Here is a 17,962-nt window from a genome sequence, read left to right on the forward strand (position 1 = left end):
GAGGACTAGTCATTGTTAGTCTTGAGAAAATGTATACAATGGATTGTATCTGCTTGGTTCCATAAAAGGGCAAGATTCTTCTGTTTTTGCAGTCTCCTTAGTGAATTACCTGTGGTTTGCCTCACATCCCAGTTTAGTGCTTATTCAATAATGAAACTTTCTACTTTTGTAGAAAGATTTTCTGGGGCAGCAGGGGATTTTGTTTTTCACTGTATTTCTCTAACAGTACCTCCATTCAAATTATCATTAACCTTCAGGTAATCAACTCTAGGAAACATGTTAGGTGGCAGATTTTCTTATCTTGGAAATATCTGAAATTCAGGAAATGCTGTCCTCAGTAAATTAAATGAAACAATGAAGTAAGAAAGAAAAGTCTTTTTTTTTAAAGTTGAAGACAGCACAGATGTGTGTGCGTGGCGGGGGGGGGGGGGCGGGGTGGGGAACAGAGAGAGGGAGAGAGAGAATCTGAAGCAAGCTCCATGCTGCCAACACAGAGCCTGACGTGGGGCTCAAACTCACAGAACAGCCAGATCATAACCTGAGTGGAAACCAAGAGTCAGGCGCTTAACTGACTGAGCCACCCAGGTGCCCCTAAGAAAGAAAATTCTTAACAAAGCATATATTAAAAATTAGCTGTGTCCACTGAATACAGGTCAAAGAAATCTAGAGCTGCACTAATCTGTTTCTCTCTTCTGTCAAAACCACTTCCTTGTCCAGGCTGGATAACTACAATAAATTTTAGGAAATATCTTCCAAGTTATCTAAAGCCTTCTTTTTTATGTATAGGAAATCTGGGATAACAGCCAACGGTCTGCCATTCCGTGTATGAAAAAAGTGGTGGGTGTTTGAGAGTGTGTGTGAGAGAGAGAAAGAGAGAAAGAGAATATGAAGTAGTCTTGACACATTGTTATAACTTAGAATTAACCTTTCTTTTCCCCATTACCTTCAGGAAACAATGAAAAAAAATTCAATGCAATCTAAAAGTCCCTCTCCTCAATGGTTTCTGTATCTTTCACACTGCCTAGAGGTCAGCAGCAGGGAACCAGAAATTTTCAGCATCACGAAGACAAAATGGCCTAGGACGTTTAGCCAGTAAGACTATTACTGACTCATCAGTATGAATTAAGATATCCCAGATTTGGGGTAGAGCGGTTTGAGCAAACAGGCTGGACATTGCCCCATGGGTTGCTAGATTCATTCCAATGTAGAACAAAGGCTTCCTTGAGTGCAGTCAACGTCACAGGGATGAGGGCTGGAAATCAATCTGCCATTGCTGGGAATCACTCCTTAACTTTTCAGTTTCACTTTTACTCAGACCACTAGATGGAGAAGTTGAGCTGAGTGAACGTGTTAGCCACGCTGGCAAAAATTTCCTATGGCTGTGTGAGGTAGCAGGAAAGAGCGGGACATTTATAATACACACATTTATTGCAATGAAAACGACTCTGGACTAAATAATCTACCTCCACTTCACAAATGAAAGTAGAGCAGCCCACATCCCACAAAAAGAAGCCAAAATAACGAAACTTAGAATCAGACCATTCTCTTTATCCTTCTCCATTCTGACCCCAGTGCCTACTACATGAGAACTATAGGAATTGAGTTGGAAATAAAAGCCTGGGTCTTGTTAAGCAGATGATGGTGAAATCAGAGGAAAGTTGAGTTGAAATCTTCAAATTTACTCTTCTATCCTTTGGCATTACTGTAGACAATTGGTGACCCATGCAAAGACTGTTTTGCTGTATCTCAAGATCATAGGCTAATATAATAAAAATAGCTATTTGTTGAGAGCTTCCTATGATCCATGCACCGTGTTATATATTTTTAAATATAGAAGCATCTGGGTGGCTCAGTCGGTTAAACGCCTGGCTCTTGATTTTGGCTCAGGTCATGATCTTGTGGTTGGTGAGATCGAGCTCCACATGGAGCTCTGCACTGATGGTGTTGGAGCCTATTTAGGATTCCTCTCTCTCTGCCCCTCCTCCTCCTCCTCTCTCTCTCTCAAAATAAATAAATAAAACTTAAATGTTTTTAGATATAACTTCTCATTTGCTCATGCGAGCATTCTATGAGTAAATACTATTTCCTCTGTTTTATAGATGAGGACACCCAGGCTCATAGAAGAAAGTTAATGGGGTTTTTGGAGTGGTGGTGGTGATGAGTTCTGGGGTGATAGGGGTTTGGAGCCGACGGCCAAGAAAGAATTCTTGAAGACATCATTGGTGCAAAAAGGTGATTTTATTAAAAGCAAGGGGACAGGACCTGTGGGCAGAAAAAGCTGTACTGGGGTTGTGAAGAGTGACTAGTTATATACAGTGGAGTTGGGGGAGGTAAAGTCAAGAAGAAATTTCTTAAAGGGATTTCCATATGCTAAAGAAGACTCAGAGATTACTGGAGGCCTAGCCATTGTCAAGCTAAGGTTGTTTTTCTTTATAGCAAAGCACTAACATTAAGACAGTAGGGAGTTCCTGGACTTTAGGCTATTGATAAGATTGCCTTTTTTTTTTTTTTTTTTTTTTAAATTGTACTAAGGTATTTGCAAACTGATGGACACTCATCAGTTTAACCATTTGTTTTCTGACATTTCCTTTGTTCTTGGGTAGCCAGAAGTGCTGAGGAATATTACATATATCTCCCCTGGGGGGGGGGGGGTGGGGAGTGGGCAGGATGTGCTAGCTTGTGTTTTGCCCTCAGCTTGCCTTATGTTCCCTCATCAGTGGGGTCTAGAGCCGATGGCCAAGAAAGAATTCCTGAGATGTCTTTGGTGCAAAAAGGTGATTTTAGTAAAGTGCGGGAAAAGGACTCATAGGCAGAAAGAGCTGCCCCAGTACAGGATGGATAGACTGATATACTTGGGAGTTGGGGGAGATAATGTCAAAAGAAAGCTTTCCAAAGGGATTTTCATATGCTAAAGAAGACTCACAGGATCCTGGAGGCCTAGCTATTATCAAAGGAAGGTTGTTTTCCCCTCTAGCAAAGCATTAACATTAAGACAGTAGGGAGTTCCAGGAGAAATGTGATACTCTGCCTGCCTCAAGTATTTGTCAATGGGCTGCAGGTTCTAAGGAAATTAGTTATATCTGCCATTTCCTTCTGCCTTTGTTTCCCACATTAAAGTGGCTTGCTCAAGGACACCCCATAATAAACAAGAGAGCTGGAAAGAAGTCCAAAAAAAGAGTGTGGACCTTATCTATTCACTGTCCTATTCAATTAGTACTTGTGAAAAGAGGAACTTGGCTTTGAATTCTGGTCTGTATCATTCCGATGTGTCTGGAAAGACTGAAACATGCCAGGTATTTGGAGTGTGTTGTGCTTCCCAGTTCCTGGGTAGCTTTCAAACGCCTGGCTGGTTCAACTGCCAAGGCAGGTTAGAGACCTTTCAGTGAAGAGTGATTCTTTAAGCTTCTTCAGTCTCAAAGAATTGGATGCAATAGATCTAGCTCTAGCCTACTCCTTTGTAGACTCTTGTGGTTAGAGAAGGGAGCTGGGAGAGATATTTATCTGTAAGGAAAACCTTTATGGATCATTGTATGCTAGGAAAAGACCTGGTTAACTTAGGAATTCTTGTAGAGTCAGGAATCTAACAGCTTAGCTAAGATTTCCCTGGTCTGCTTCCTTCCCAAAGGTCTTAAAGGGAGGGTCAAGACTGCATGGTGTGATAGTATTGAGAGGTATTCCTGAGGATGATTTTCCAACTGCTTACTTTGTGGTGCAGAGTATGAGCTGATTAGGAGTTCTGGCTAATATCAGAGAGTTAGTTATGTATTTGAAACTGTGGCTATTTGTTGCTGGTATTCCCCATTAATGTGCATTTGGTTTGAAACAGGAGTTTCAGTACCTCCCTAAGTGAACTTTGGGGCTGGGACATTCTCATATAGCTCCACTGACTTGCCAGGAACCGTAACACAGAGGGTAATTTTTGATGGTAAGAGGACCATTTGGTGACAAAATGGGAATTTGTCCAGCTTACTGAAAGGGCTCTTATAAATCTAATGACAGGTGGATTGTATAGCACTTCCCTGTCACTGTTCGAGCCACAAACGACCCTTGGGAAGAATGTTCATTTGCAAAGTTTCCTGTCTCTCATTAGTAACACTAATATAGAACACAGAAGATTAAAATGAAGTGTCTGGGGGAAAAAATGACAAACTAGGTTTCAGCACTGTGAACGTTAAAAACTAAATTAAAAAATCCAAGAACCAAAGGACCAAGGAAAGCCTTTTATCTAAGAAAGTTAAAAGCAGACATTCTGGGCTTTGTAAGCAAATAAGTGGGTTTCCTCTGAAGAGTCAAATGGAAGTGAACTCTAAGCACCCTTCTCAGGTCAAAGTCTGTGTATTGCATTCTTTCAGATGAGGGGACAGTTCTGGGCACACAGACACCAATATCCTGTTGATAGGGGGTGGGTATCTGTCATATATGGTGCTGGGATTATTTCATATCTCAGTGCCTTGTTCAGGGTTTTTTCCCCACGTGAAAATGTTTACACCCCAGGACACAAACATGATCAGACACTGACCACGACTGATATTTATGGAGTGTATCCTCTTCTCCAACGGCTCAGATATCCAAGATAAAGTCTAGGGAATTTAAAAAGCGTCACAAATTATACTGAATGTGCTTGCAGGATTTAAGGCCCAGTGTCATTACATCTGTGTGACTGAGTAATTTGCCTGAATTCCCTAAGTTCCATTATTTTCTCTGTAAAATGAGGCAATGATAGAACCCACTTCCTACAGTTTCTGTGAGGATTGCCTGAGAGTCCGGGGCTTACTGAGCTTGCTGTGACAAGCTTCTACTAGTGGAGAGCTCCTTCCCCACCTGGCGTCTTGTTCAGGATGGAGGGCTTTACTCTCTGTTGCCCTGACACTCATGGCCTGTCACCATCTCATTCATTCTGCTGAGGTGGAGTGGCTTATCAGGTTGATGAATCTGGAAGCAGAATCTCGACGTTCTTTGTCCAGCCCCTTCTTTCTGATTTGAGAATGAATTTGACCTTACGAATCTTACATTTTCTATTGTTCTCAGCTAGGCAGTAAGCTTAATGATATCTACCTACAATGGTCAATCCACCAGTTTTGGGGGTCAGAAGGCAACCATGTTCTTCATGTCAGTTCCATCACTAATGAAGGTGTATGCATGTGTGTGTGTGTGTGTGTGTGTGTGTGTGTGTGTGTGTGGTTTAGTCTCTAAAGGCCTTAATCTTTTCTTTTAAGTTTCATTTGGTTCAACACTCAGCAGAAGAAGGGCACTCATTAACAGGGTTCCTTCAAACACTATCGGAGCTGCTAGTTAACTATCATTGGGGGGAAAAAAGCTGTTGAGTTCAGTTTTATAGAGAAGTGATAGTAGTTTGATTTGACTTTCCCAACAGAAACAAACCAAACTGTCTTCTCTGCAAGGACGTTTTATGAATGGAGTCTTTACTCTTGGCCTCTGAAAATGTGTCTACCACCAGCTGTAGAAAACAGCATTTAGCATTCAGGTTTCCAACCCCGGGTAGAAGCATGGTCCTGAAGACATAGATGTAAATGCTTATTAATTCTTCAGATATTTATTTAGGATGTACTCTACTGGAGGCACATGTGGTATAAGAGCTAATCATGGGCTCATTTTCAAATCTGTGAGATTTTTGGCAAATTACACTCACCCTTTCAGTTTACACATTTGTAAATTGGAAATAATAGTACCTACCTCTCATGCTTGTTGTGAGGATTACATAAGCATTTGTTAAACACCTAGCATATAGAAAGCATGCAACAGCTCTTAACTGGTTGGGATTATTTTTTAAAAGGATGCCAGGCATCGGGCTCGTTGTTGTAGTGAAACGATGAACAAAATGGACACTGGAAGTTTCATTTAGGACTGAGTTACATTGTGTAAGTCTAAATCAGTTTCCATTCTTTACTATTTTAATTCACTGAGCGCTCCCCAAATAAGTGAAGTACAATGAATGACAGAAATCAATACTTGGTTTAAGATCAACATTTAAACTGCATTTTAATAGTGTTCTGTTTTTCACAAAGTGAGTCAAACCATTTTTACTCTAAGAGCATTATGCAAACTATCTAGGTGGCCTAAGCTTATTTTGTGGCTCTAAAACTAAAACTTGTTCTATGATTTTCTGAGATGTTCTAGATACTTAAATTAATAGATATTTTAAATGAAGAAAATTTTCCAAGAAATATGTTTTAGATGGAACGGTTGCAAGGTGCATACATCTTTCCATGTGGCACCAGGATCATCCACACAGGATCCAGCTTGAACTTACTCCTTTCTGATGCAGGGAAATGTGTTTCAAAACACATTCAAAACAGGAGGCATCTTGTGACAACAGCGCCGTTACGTGCGTCAGTTTTCAAAATAGTATTGTCAACCATTCCTAACAGAGTAGGAAGGGGAAAAAAAAAAAACACATGTAAAAGAACTTTTAGTCTTTCAACACTGACTTACAACCCCAAACAGGATATACTAGAGGGTCAGTTTCATTCCCGCAGGAAATACCTCCTGGTCATTATTGCTAAACGTGAGGAAGGATGTTGGGTGAAATGTGAGTTACTCCTGATTCACAAAGTGGTGGTAGTGTGGTATAAACTGGGAGTCAGAGTCCAGGAAGCCACTGGGGCTTGCTGAACTGGACAGGGACAGTTTATGGACTGTCAGGAGCATGATGTGTCATTGTGGGAACCACTGAGTCTTGGCTCTGGCTGTTACCACGCCTTCTCACAGCACTGGGATCGCCCCCAGTGCCAAGTGTAAAGGGTGACAACTTTCAGATCATGTATATTGGAATAATGCTTAGTAGTTTTACAATCATGTTGTTCATTACAAGGCCAATAAAACTATGTAAAATAAGAGAAGTGAGCACACCCATCCCTACTCTTACCTTTCTAACACCTAATTGAAACATTTGGGTATATCTCTTCTGGATTCTTTTCATGTTAAAAAAGCTGTATGTATGGGTTTGTCTTCCTTTTCATATTTTACATTGTACTGTATACAACCAATCTTTTTAATGGTTGGATGATATTTCCTCTAATGGATGTTCTGTAGTGAAATTAAATACTTTCTTACTATTGGACACTTGGGGCTCTTTTTAATTTTTTGGCATTAGAAATACTGGTGCACTGGACAGTTTGTACATATGTCTACTTCACTACTTTGGATTATTCTCTTTGGATTGGTTCCCAAAAGCAAATTCATGGAGTCAAAGTATATGAACATTTTTATGACTTTTGTTTCAAATTCCTTTTACTCATCTACCAGCAAAATATAAGAAAACAAGTATTTTCATTTCTATTTCATCAACTCTATTTCAAAGGAAATAGATTTACCGTGGAATAAAATTTGTTAATTTGAAAAAGCAAATGTCGATGCTTCGTTATTTTATTTCGTACTTCTTATTTTCTCTATAGTCTGGGTATTGTCTTTTTCCTGAAGTGGCTGTTCTTAAATTTGTCTATTGGAGTCATGGTGTTTTCCTGATCATTTTGCATATACTTTTCCCAGGTAATGATATTGATCATAATACAAATAATTCTTGCAAATAGTTTTTCATGAATATAATTTATTGTCAAATTGGTTGACATACAACACCCAGTGCTCATCCCAACAAGTGTTGTCCTCAATGCCCATCACCCATTTTCCCCTGTCCCCCACCTCCCACATCCACCCTCAGATTGTTCTCCATATTTAAGAGTCTCTTGTGGTTTGCCTCCCTCCCTCTCTATTTGTAACTATTTTTTTCCCCTTCCCTTCCCCCATGGTCTTCTGTTCAGTTTCTCAAGATCCACATATGAGTGAAAACATGGTATGTGTCTTTCTCTGGCTGCCTTATTTCACTCAGCATAATACCTTCCAGGTCCACGTTGCTGTGAATGGCATGATTTCATTCTTTCTCATTGCCAAGTAGTATTTTATTGTATATATAAACCACATATTTATTTTTGAGAGAGAGTGAGGGAGCAAACCGCTAGTGGGGGAGGGGTAGAGAGTGCAAGAGAGAGAGAATCCCAAAGAGGCTCTAGGCTCAGCTCAGAACCAGACATGGAGTTTGATCCCACAACTGTGGGATCATGACCTGAGTCAAAATCAAGAGTCAGACACTCAACCAACTGAGTCACCCAGGTGCCCTTAATCTATTTTTAAAACGGTCTTTGTCACAGGAAGTAACATCTAAGAATTAGAAGTTTTTAAATGGAGATACAAAGATTTATCTGAAGGTCATTTTTTAACCCAGAGATATGCTTTATGTAGATTAGAATCATATAAAGCATGCACACGCGCGCACGCACACACACACACACTATATGTATACATATGTATACATATATATACATATATACATATGTGTATACATATGTGTATACATATATACATATACATACATATGCATATATATACACACATATATACATATGTGTGTGTGTGTGTGTGTGTGTGTGTGTGTGTGTGTGTATATATATATATATATATATATATATATATATTTCCCCATTGGTGCTGCATTTTGAACAACCAACAGCCATACTGGTCTACTCCCTAAACGTCTTGCTGTCTTGTGTCCCTTTTCTAAACATCCTCTTCCCTTCTCAACAAAGGCTGTGTTTATGTAAAACAGGAGTTGTTTCTCTTTGGATTCCTTTGAGTTTAAGCTGCCACTCTCCACAGTGTATCTTGTGTTGTTATATAACTGCCTTCTAATCAGTTTTGCTTCCTTAACTAGAACAGAAACTTGAAAATTAAAGTCATCACGAATTACCCGTTTATATCTTCCATCATACATGGCAGCCTGAAAAATGACCTCCTGGATTGGGGGGCAGCCAGTTTTGCATGTACAATTAAGTAGTAGAATGTAGAGAGGAGACCATGAGTCTATAAAGTTTTCAGAAATCTAGATCAAGGAATCTTATTTTAAAGTTAATTTTCCAAGCTAGAATTTGGAAATAGTGTCATTAGAAGAATGAACTGGCTATTGGAAAGTGACCATATTGCAAATAATGGCTAGTGGAAAGTGATAAAATTCACACGGTCACAAAAGAGCCACACGAACATGGCTTTAGCCTGTATCTCCAGAGACAAGCATGATCTGGATCACATTGAGGAAACTGAGGCAGCTTACCAGATTTTCATTTAGTTTCATTCTAGATGACCTCATAGACGTCCATTTCCTCCTTGATACTATCCAATAGCCCTGTAGATTCTTGAATCTAGAAATGGAGATAGGAGATAGGAGTCAAATTCTGAGACTATTAATAAGAGTCAGATTTATAAAGCAGGACAGATGTCAAATCTGGTCTACAGAGCAGGGGACTGAGAATTAGAACTTCTGGCATTGGCAGCGCTGTGTGCTCCATCCTGGATGCCAGAACACTTTGTAAGGAGCTGCTGGATTTGGGGCATGGGACTTTTTATTATGTAAAGGTATAGCCACAGTTCTAGGGTGTGGTGGGAGGAGGGGTTGGGGGAGGAGGAAGGGAACTGGCCCAGAAACACCCATAACCAGGATCTAACATCAGGGAGAAAAAGCATTTACTAAATAACACAAGTTGACAATTGTCTCTATAAGACTCACTCGGTGATGTTTTTACCATTTAATAAACTGTCTCTCACTTCCACACTATTTTCTCTATATTAACCGCCTCACGCAATCAGTTTTTTTTTTTTTTTAATTATGAAAATGGAGCACTTTGGGGGAATCTGTACAGGGAGATCATTAGCTTCTCTGGCTTCTCACTCAGTTCTTCAATATCTACTATTAAGCTGACTCCTACGAGTGAGGCAGCCTGTCCAGGCTAAGGAGAAAGAAAGGCTAACCAGTGGCCTCCAGGTACCATCTAATTCTGGAAGTCGAGCTATCCAACCAGCCTGATGGCAGGGCCCCAGGCAGTGGATGGATCAGGACTGCAGGGCGGCCCATAGACAGTGAAGCTTCTTGTACTCCTGCTTTTATGTAATTTGGCCTTAATAAAAGTACCTGGGGAATTGTCTGTTGGGGAATTGCCCTAGACAGGCCCCTTAGGAAAAGAACTATTGGGGAAAGAAATAAGGTTCCGCAAGGAAATTGTGCGGCCCTACGTTTAGCCCTTGACACCCCCTATAAAGACTCCTCTACCTGAAGGAAGGATAGCCCCATATATTTCCCAGCCAAGGAGGGGCAAATGGATTTGAAAGCCCCACACCGGCAACAGAGGAGTGTATCTATGGGCACAAGTTACTCCAACTCCTAGGTGCACTTGGCCCCCAGGAGGCATTCCAGATGATGACTGAACCTAGTCGGTTAAAGTACAGAATGGTCCATTAGTTCCTAGGTGCATTGCCTCTCTGAGAATGTATGAGGTGTGGTTCCTAAGGCCCTCCTGGCCCCCTTCTGGCATCTCACACCAAGGGGAACATTTTTGTTCCTCAAGCCACAAATGGTTCAGGGAAACAACTAAGAGGTCATGTCCCTGTAACTGTTCCACTTCAGGTGTTGAGAGATAGATGACCTTTCATGAAAACAGCAAAGCAAATGCTCTATAGATTATAGATAAATGTAGATACATAATGAAAATAACGTAAGAAATTAATCAATAAGCAAAGGGCAGGAAGGAACGTTACGAGAAAATAACCATGTTATTCCTTAAAGGGTGATTACCCATAGGAACATTTTTAGAATTAGGTAATGCTAGAAAACATAGATGACGCATGCTACAAGGAAATTGCTAACAAATATATAATGCCACGTTTGCCACAATAAAGCAGCCAGTTCAACACAATAAAGCAGCCAGTCCATTTTTATTTTTATTTTATTTTATTTTTTTCCCTTTTTCACTGATGTCATTCATCCTTCGGGAGCCCCTGGACCTGCTGGAGTTGGACTCCGGCAATCTAACATTTTGTCTTAAGTGTTCTCCTCATCTTCTTCATTCTTGAAATTGTAATTTCCCTTTGTTATTTCCTAGTCTTCAGCAGCAGCCATGTTTGGGAGAATTAGAGGAGATGACTGTATCCCTATTGTTTTAGAAATTTAGTACCTGGAGGGCACAAGAAGTTTGGAGTAGTCTACCATGTTAAGAAGGGGTTAGCAGAGAGTAACAGAAATTAATGGGTACAGATTGCTTGTTATGTGCCAAACGCTATGCAGTGTACTTTCCATTTCTTTAATCTGCATGGCAGCACTACACGAGATATGTATGGTTATCATTCCTGTTGTATAGATGCAGGAAGTGATGCTTAAACAGGTTAAGAAAACTGTCCAAGGTCACGTGGCTAATAAGTGATGGAACCAGGAAGCAAACCAGGAATCTCATGCCAAAGCCTATATTCTCAGCTCCTATGTTATTCGGTCTACAGTTCCAGGCACTGAGCAACAACCAGGAAATGTTTGAGGAGAAGATTCCCCAGAAAGACCCCAAAATATAAAAAAAAATTTTTAATGTTTGTATTTATTTTTTTATTAAAATTTTTTTTAATTTTACTTTTTATTTTTTTAAATTTACATCCAAATTAGTTAGCATATAGTGCTACAATGATTTCAGGAGTAAATTCCTTAGTGCCCCTTACCCATTTAGCCCATCCCCCCTCTCACAACCCTTCCAGTAACCCTGTTTGTTCTCCATATTTATGAGTCTCTTCTGTTTTGTCCCCCTCCCGTTTTTATATTCTTTTTGTTTCCCTTCCCTTATGTTCATCTGTCTTGTCTCTTAAAGTCCTCATATGAGTGAAGTCATAAGATTTTTGTCTTTCTCTGACTCATTTCACTTAGCATAATACCCTCCAGTTCCATCCACATAGTTGCAAATGGCAAGATTTCATTCTTTTTGATTGCCAAGTTATACTTTATCCATTTTTTCCATTCATCCATCGATGGACATTTGGGCTCTTTCCATACTTTGGCTATTGTTGATAATGCTGCTATAAACATGGGGGTGCATGTGTCCCTTCGAAACAGCACACTGGTATCCCTTGGATAAATGCCTAGTAGTGCAATTGCTGAGTGGTAGGGTAGTTCTATTTTTAGTTTTTTGAGGAACCTCCATACTGTTTTCCAGAGTGGCTGCACCAGCTTTCATCTCCACCAACAATGCCAAAGAGATCCTCTTTCTCTGCATCCTGGCCAACATCTGTTGTTGCCTGAGTTGTTAATGTTAGCCATTCTGACAGGTGTGAGGTGGTTTTGATTTGTATTTCCCTGATGATGAGTGATGTTGAGCATTTTTTCATGTGTTGGTTGGCCATCTGGATGTCTTCTTTGGAGAAGTGTCTGTTCATGTCTTTTGCCCATTTCTTCACTGGATTCTTTGTTTTTGGGGTGTTGAGTTTGATAAGTTCTTTGTAGATTTTGGATACTAACCCTTTATCTGATATGTCATTTGCAAATATCTTCTCCCATTCTTTTGGTTGCCTTTGAGTTTTGCTGATTTTTTCCTTCGCTGTGCAGAAGATTTTTATTTTGATGAGATCCCAGTAGTTCATTTTTGCTTTTGTTTCCCTTGCCTCTGGAGATGTGTTCAATAAGAAGTTGCTGCAGCCAAGATCAAAGAGATTTTTGCCTGCTTTCTTCTCGAGGATTTTGATGGCTTCCTGTCCTACATTTAGGTCTTTCATCCATTTTGAGTTTATTTTTGTGTATGGTGTAAGAAAGTGGTCCAGGTTCATTCTTCTGCATGTTGCTGTCCAGTTTTCTCAGCACCACTTGCTGAAGAGAGTGTCTTTATTCCATTGGATATTCTTTCCTGCTTTGTCAAAGATTAGCTGGCCATACGTTTGTGGGTCCATTTCTGGGTTCTCTATTTTGTTCCATTGATCTGAATGTCTGTTCTTGTGCCAGGACCATACTGCCTTGATAATTATAGCTTTGTAGTTGAGTTTGAAGCCTGAGATTATGATGCCTCCTGCTTTGGTTTTCTTTTTCGAGGTTGTTTTGGCTATTTGGGATCTTTTCTGGTTCCATACAAATTTTAGAATTGTTTGCTTTAACTCTGTGAAGAATGCTGGTGTTATGGTGATAGGGATTGCACTGAATATGTAGATTGCTTTGGGTAGTATTGACATTTTAACAATATTTGTTCTTCCTATCCAGGAGCATGGAATCTTTTTCTATTTTTTTGTGTCTTCTTCAATTTCTTTCATAAGCTTTCTACAGTTTTCAGTGTATAGATTTTTCACCTCTTTGGTTAGATTTATTCCTAGGTATTTTATGGTTTTTGGTGCAACTGTAAATGGGATCGATTCCTTGATTTCTCTTTCTGTCACTTCATTGTTGGTGTATAGGAATGCAACCGACTTCTGTGCATTGATTTTATATCCTGCAACTTTGCTGAATTGATGATTCAGTTCTAGCAGTTTTTTGGTGGAACCTTTTGGGTTTTCCATATAAAGTATCATGTCATCTGAGAAGAGTGAAAGTTTGACCTCCTCCTGGCTGATTTGGATGCTTTTTATTTCTTTGTGTTGCCTGATTGCAGAGGCTAAGACTTCCAGTACTATGTTGAATAACAGTGGTGAGAGTGGACATCCCTGTCTTGTTCTTGACCTTAGGGGGAAAGCTTTCAGTTTTTCCCCACTGAGGATGATATTAGCGTTGGGTCATTCGTATATGGTTTTCATGATCTCAAGGTACGCTCCTTCTATCCCTACTTTCTTGAGAGTTTTTATCCAGAAAGGATGCTGTATTTTGTCAAATGCTTTCTCTGCATCTGTTGAGAGGATCATATGGTTCTTGTCCTTTCCTTTATTGATGTGATGAATCATGTTAATTGTTTTGTGGATATTGAACCAGCCCTGCATCCCAGGTACAAATCCCACTTGGTCGTGGTGAATAATTTTTTCAATGGTTTGTGGATTGGGTGGCTAATATCTTGTTGAGGATTTTTGCATCCATGTTCATCAGGGAAACTGGTCCATAGTTTTCCTTTTTAGTGGGGTCTCTGGTTTTGGAATGAAGGTAATGCCGGCTTCATAGAAATAGTTTGGAAGTCTTCCTTCCATTTCTATTTTTTGGAATAGTTTCAAGAGAATAGGTGTTAACTCTTCCTTAAATGTTTGGTAGAATTCCCCTGGAATGTCATCTGGCCCTGGACTCTTGTTTTTTGGGAGAGTTTTGATTACTACTTCCATTTCCTTACTGGTTATGGGTCTGTTCAAATTTTCTATTTCTTCCTGTTTCAGTTTTGCTAGTGTATATGTTTCTATGAATTTGTCCATTTCTTCCAGATTGCCCATTTTATTGGCATATAGTTGCTCATAATATTCTCTTATTATTGTCTTTATTTCTGTTGTGTTGGTTGTGATCTCTCCTCTTTCATTCTTGATTTTATTTATTTGGATCCTTTCCTGTTTCTTTTTGATCAAACTGGCTAGTGGTTTATCAATTTTTTTAATTCTTTTAGAGAAACAGCTTCTGGTTTCATTGATCTGTTCTACTGTTTTTTGTTTGTTTGTTTGTTTGTTTTGATTTCAATAGCATTAATTTCTGCTCTAGTCTTTATTATTTCCTGTCTTCTGCTGGTTTTGGGTTTTATTTGCTGTTCTTTCCCCAACTTCTTAAGGTGTAAGTTAGGTTGTGTATCTGAGATCTTTCTTCCTTCTTTAGGATGGCCTGGATTGCTATATACTTTCCTCTTATGACTGCCTGTTATCATTTTGATTGACTTCCATATACTTTTTAATTTCCTTTTTAAGTGCTTGGTTAGCCCATTAATTCTGTAGTAGGATGTTCTTCAGTTTCCAAGTATTTGTTACCTTTCCAAATTTTTTCTTGTGGTTGATTTCGAGTTTCATAGCGTTGTGGTCTGAAAATATGCACGGTATGATCTCGATCTTTTTGTACTTACTTAGGGCTGATTTGTGTGACAGTATATGGTCTATTCTGGAGAATGTTCCATTTACACTGGAGAAGACTGTATATTATGCTGCTTTAGGATGGAATGTTTTGAATATATCTGTTAAGTCCATCTGGTCCAATGTGTCATTCAAAGCCATTGTTTCCTTGTTGATTTTTGATTAGATGATATATTTATTTTCGAGACAGAGTGAGACAGAGCATTGAACGGGCTAGGGTCAGAGACAGAGGGAGACAAAGAATCTGAAGCAGGCTCCAGGCTCTGAGCTGTCAGCACAGAGCCCCACGCCCAGATCTCAACCACGAGATCATGACCTGAGCCAAAGTCAGATGCTTATCTGACTGACCCACCCAGGTGCCCCAGAAAGACCCCAAAATATTAAGGGACGCAGTGAACTTCCTGCTTTTATGCAGGGGATGGGCAATGAGTACTTAAGAGAAGTGTTGGCCTCTTGAAGATCAGAGAGACACAAGAGAAACACCTTCAGCTTCCCCCACAGAACCTGTAATCACCTTTCATTCAACATACATTTGTGAGTAGAGATTCAGGGGAGAAGGAGCATGCGTTCTCAGAGTTACATATGCAGTGCTAATGGGCAAAATGGACTTGATGTAAAACCTATTTTTAATAACCAAATACACAATTTTCTGGCTTGTATATTTTTAGCAGACATCTCTCAGATTCTGGGTATTATAATCAGCATCTCCTGGAGTAATACAAACAGCTTGGCACAAACTAGATTTAAAAATAAATTCTCTACCCTATCTGGAACTCTCAAAGATTCAGTCTACAGGCATGCTGGTGTAGATGTAGTGAGGTACTTCCATTTTATTCCTCTGCCCCAGTTTCATTTCCAGGGCCCTACAGTGTTTCATAACTTGGGATCTTGCTGTAAAGTTGGCCCAGGATTTTGAAGATCCCAAGATCCCCAAATGACCTATCCAAGTTCATAGCAGAGTGTAAAATTAATATTTAGGGGATTTTCTGAAGAACTTAGGTTAGCCTGGGGTAGATTAAATTAGTGCATTTATTACTGAGCTCCTGCTTTGTGACAGGCCTTGTGGATAATCGGGCAAACTGTCTTCAGGTTGGGAGCTCCTGGATGCAAAGCCAAGGTAGCAATGAAGGCTTCAGACCAGTCAAAATTTCAGCCCCAGGTGGAAACATGGGAGGAGCTCGTGTACATGACAACCCTTGCCACCCCAGTAGTACGTGGTTGCTAATGTGATTCAAAAGGAACATTCTGGTATCTTCTGAACTTTCTTTCTCTTTCTCATTTAATATTTAGCTAAAAATATAAATACAATTTCCACTGTACCCTAGTCTAAGAGACAGTGCTCATATCGAAATCTGTAAAATGATTAGCAGGTAAACTCCTCCCAATTAAGAGTTTAAATTCCAGACACTCTTTTCCCCCAAAATAAAGCTTTTAAAAGTACTGTTTTAACTTACCTCACTCTTTGTTTCGCATTGAAGATCTTTATATAGTCTGCTTGTAGCTGGTTCAAAAAAGACTGTGTTAGTTCAAGCACTGAAACAAAGGACTATTTCAATTAATCCAACTATCACATTAGACCAGGTTTAATCATTCACACTCAGGGCCTGTGATTTGAAATTGGTGGTAAACTCAATTGGTGGGAAGAAGGGTCACTTTTTTCAAAAAAGGCTTAAAAGTCTTTTATTATAAACATTATGTAGTGACACCTGGGTGAGTCAGTTGGTTAAGTGTCCCACTCTTGATTTTGGCTCAGGTCATGCTCTCATGGTTCATGAGTTCAAGCCCTGCATCTGGCTCTGTGCTGATAGCACAGAGCTTGCTTGAGATTGTCTCTCTCTCTCCCTCTCCCTGCCCCTCCCCTGCTTGCTCTTTCTCTCTTTCTCTGAAAATAGATAAATAAATACATTTTAAAAAAGATTATGTAACAAACAAAGTTTGGAAAGAGAAAAAATTACCTGTTGTTCTATCGTCTCAAACACATTTATGTTAATGTGTGTTGAGAATGAATGCCGGGCCCACTGGTAATTGGAACAGTCACGCAGTGCAACTCTACTGTCATTATTACTACTATATAAAATATTTTAATTTGGGGGAAGAGCTAAAATTCTCTCATTAAACTCTTTCCCCATATTATTTTGATTATATGATTATACATGTTTATTCTTATAGTTGAAATATAGAATAATTTCTACCATAACATGGATATTCTCAGTCTGAATTCACCCATTGGATATCAAATATGGCAATTAAAATTATTTCTCAATGCTCTAGATAGAATTCATACAATAGTTCCCAAATACATCTATGGGTATTTTATAAATGGAAAGTAAGAGTTCTCAGTTACTCAAAGAAATCTAACTCACATGTTGGTGTTGTTGGAAGAGATGCTTTACGTGAAGGTACATACTTTCTAGTGTTCCATCTGAATTTTTTCACATCAACGAAAGTTTGAACAATCATTACCTTTGTGAAATCTTCAGTGCCTTGCACCTGAAGTTTGACAGAATATAAGGTAATAAATGAGTATATATCATACAATTAAATGTTTCTCTGGTAAGCTCCTAACTATCTCAAGACCTCTCTAAATATCTGGGCTGAAAAGTAAACATAAATATGAGACAGCTACCTTAAAATACCTGGATGTGTTGGCTTTTTGAAACTCAATATTCCATATACTTTCACTGATTTTTAAAGTTTCGCTCATTTCTCTTACAAATGAGAAAAATGATTAAGAGTTAATCATTAACGGTCCTTTAAAACATCACCCAGAGAGATTTTCTATGTGGTGAAAAGAAAGTTTAAAAAATAGTGGATTTCAGGGTGCCTGTGTGGCTTAGTCGTGTCCTACTTAAGTGTCCTAATTGGGCTCAGGTCATGATCTCACAGCTCTGTGCTGCAGCTCAGAGCCTAGAGCCTGCTTCTGATTCTGTGTCTCCCTCTCTCTCTGCCCCTCCCTGCGCACGCTTTGTCTCTCTTTCTTTCAAAACTAAATAAACATTAAACAATTTTTTTTTAAATAGTGGATTTCAAGAAATCCTTCAACCTGTGGGTGGTTTTGGTATTTTTTGAATCACATTGGTACTCAAATCTCCAGTAAGTGGGGCTTTCTGTCTAGGAGAGTAGACAGACTTGGGTAGGT

At 39.4% G+C, this 17,962-nt stretch overlaps 1 protein-coding gene across 4 annotated transcripts in view; it reads right to left on the bottom strand.

Annotated features, from left to right (window-relative positions):
- Positions 1 to 5,736: 5,736 nt before the first annotated feature.
- The window catches only part of SLC9C1 (solute carrier family 9 member C1), a 107,364-nt gene continuing 95,138 nt past the window's right edge, over positions 5,737 to 17,962 (bottom strand). For 3 of the 4 annotated variants that reach the window (XM_053220846.1, XM_053220847.1, XM_015069191.3), the window contains 4 exons: positions 17,187 to 17,313; positions 16,278 to 16,324; positions 9,122 to 9,209; positions 5,737 to 6,382 (listed from right to left, as the gene is read on the bottom strand). In XM_053220846.1, the coding sequence (XP_053076821.1) occupies positions 9,144 to 9,209; positions 16,278 to 16,324; positions 17,187 to 17,313 (240 nt within the window). In that variant the 3' untranslated portion in view covers positions 5,737 to 6,382; positions 9,122 to 9,143. The remainder of the gene's footprint in view (positions 6,383 to 9,121; positions 9,210 to 16,277; positions 16,325 to 17,186; positions 17,314 to 17,962) is intronic. The other variant, XM_027077723.2, reaches the window with a different exon arrangement.

The sequence above is a fragment of the Acinonyx jubatus genome, chromosome C2, assembly GCF_027475565.1.
Source record: "Acinonyx jubatus isolate Ajub_Pintada_27869175 chromosome C2, VMU_Ajub_asm_v1.0, whole genome shotgun sequence".
NCBI classification, from domain to species: Eukaryota; Metazoa; Chordata; class Mammalia; order Carnivora; family Felidae; genus Acinonyx; species Acinonyx jubatus.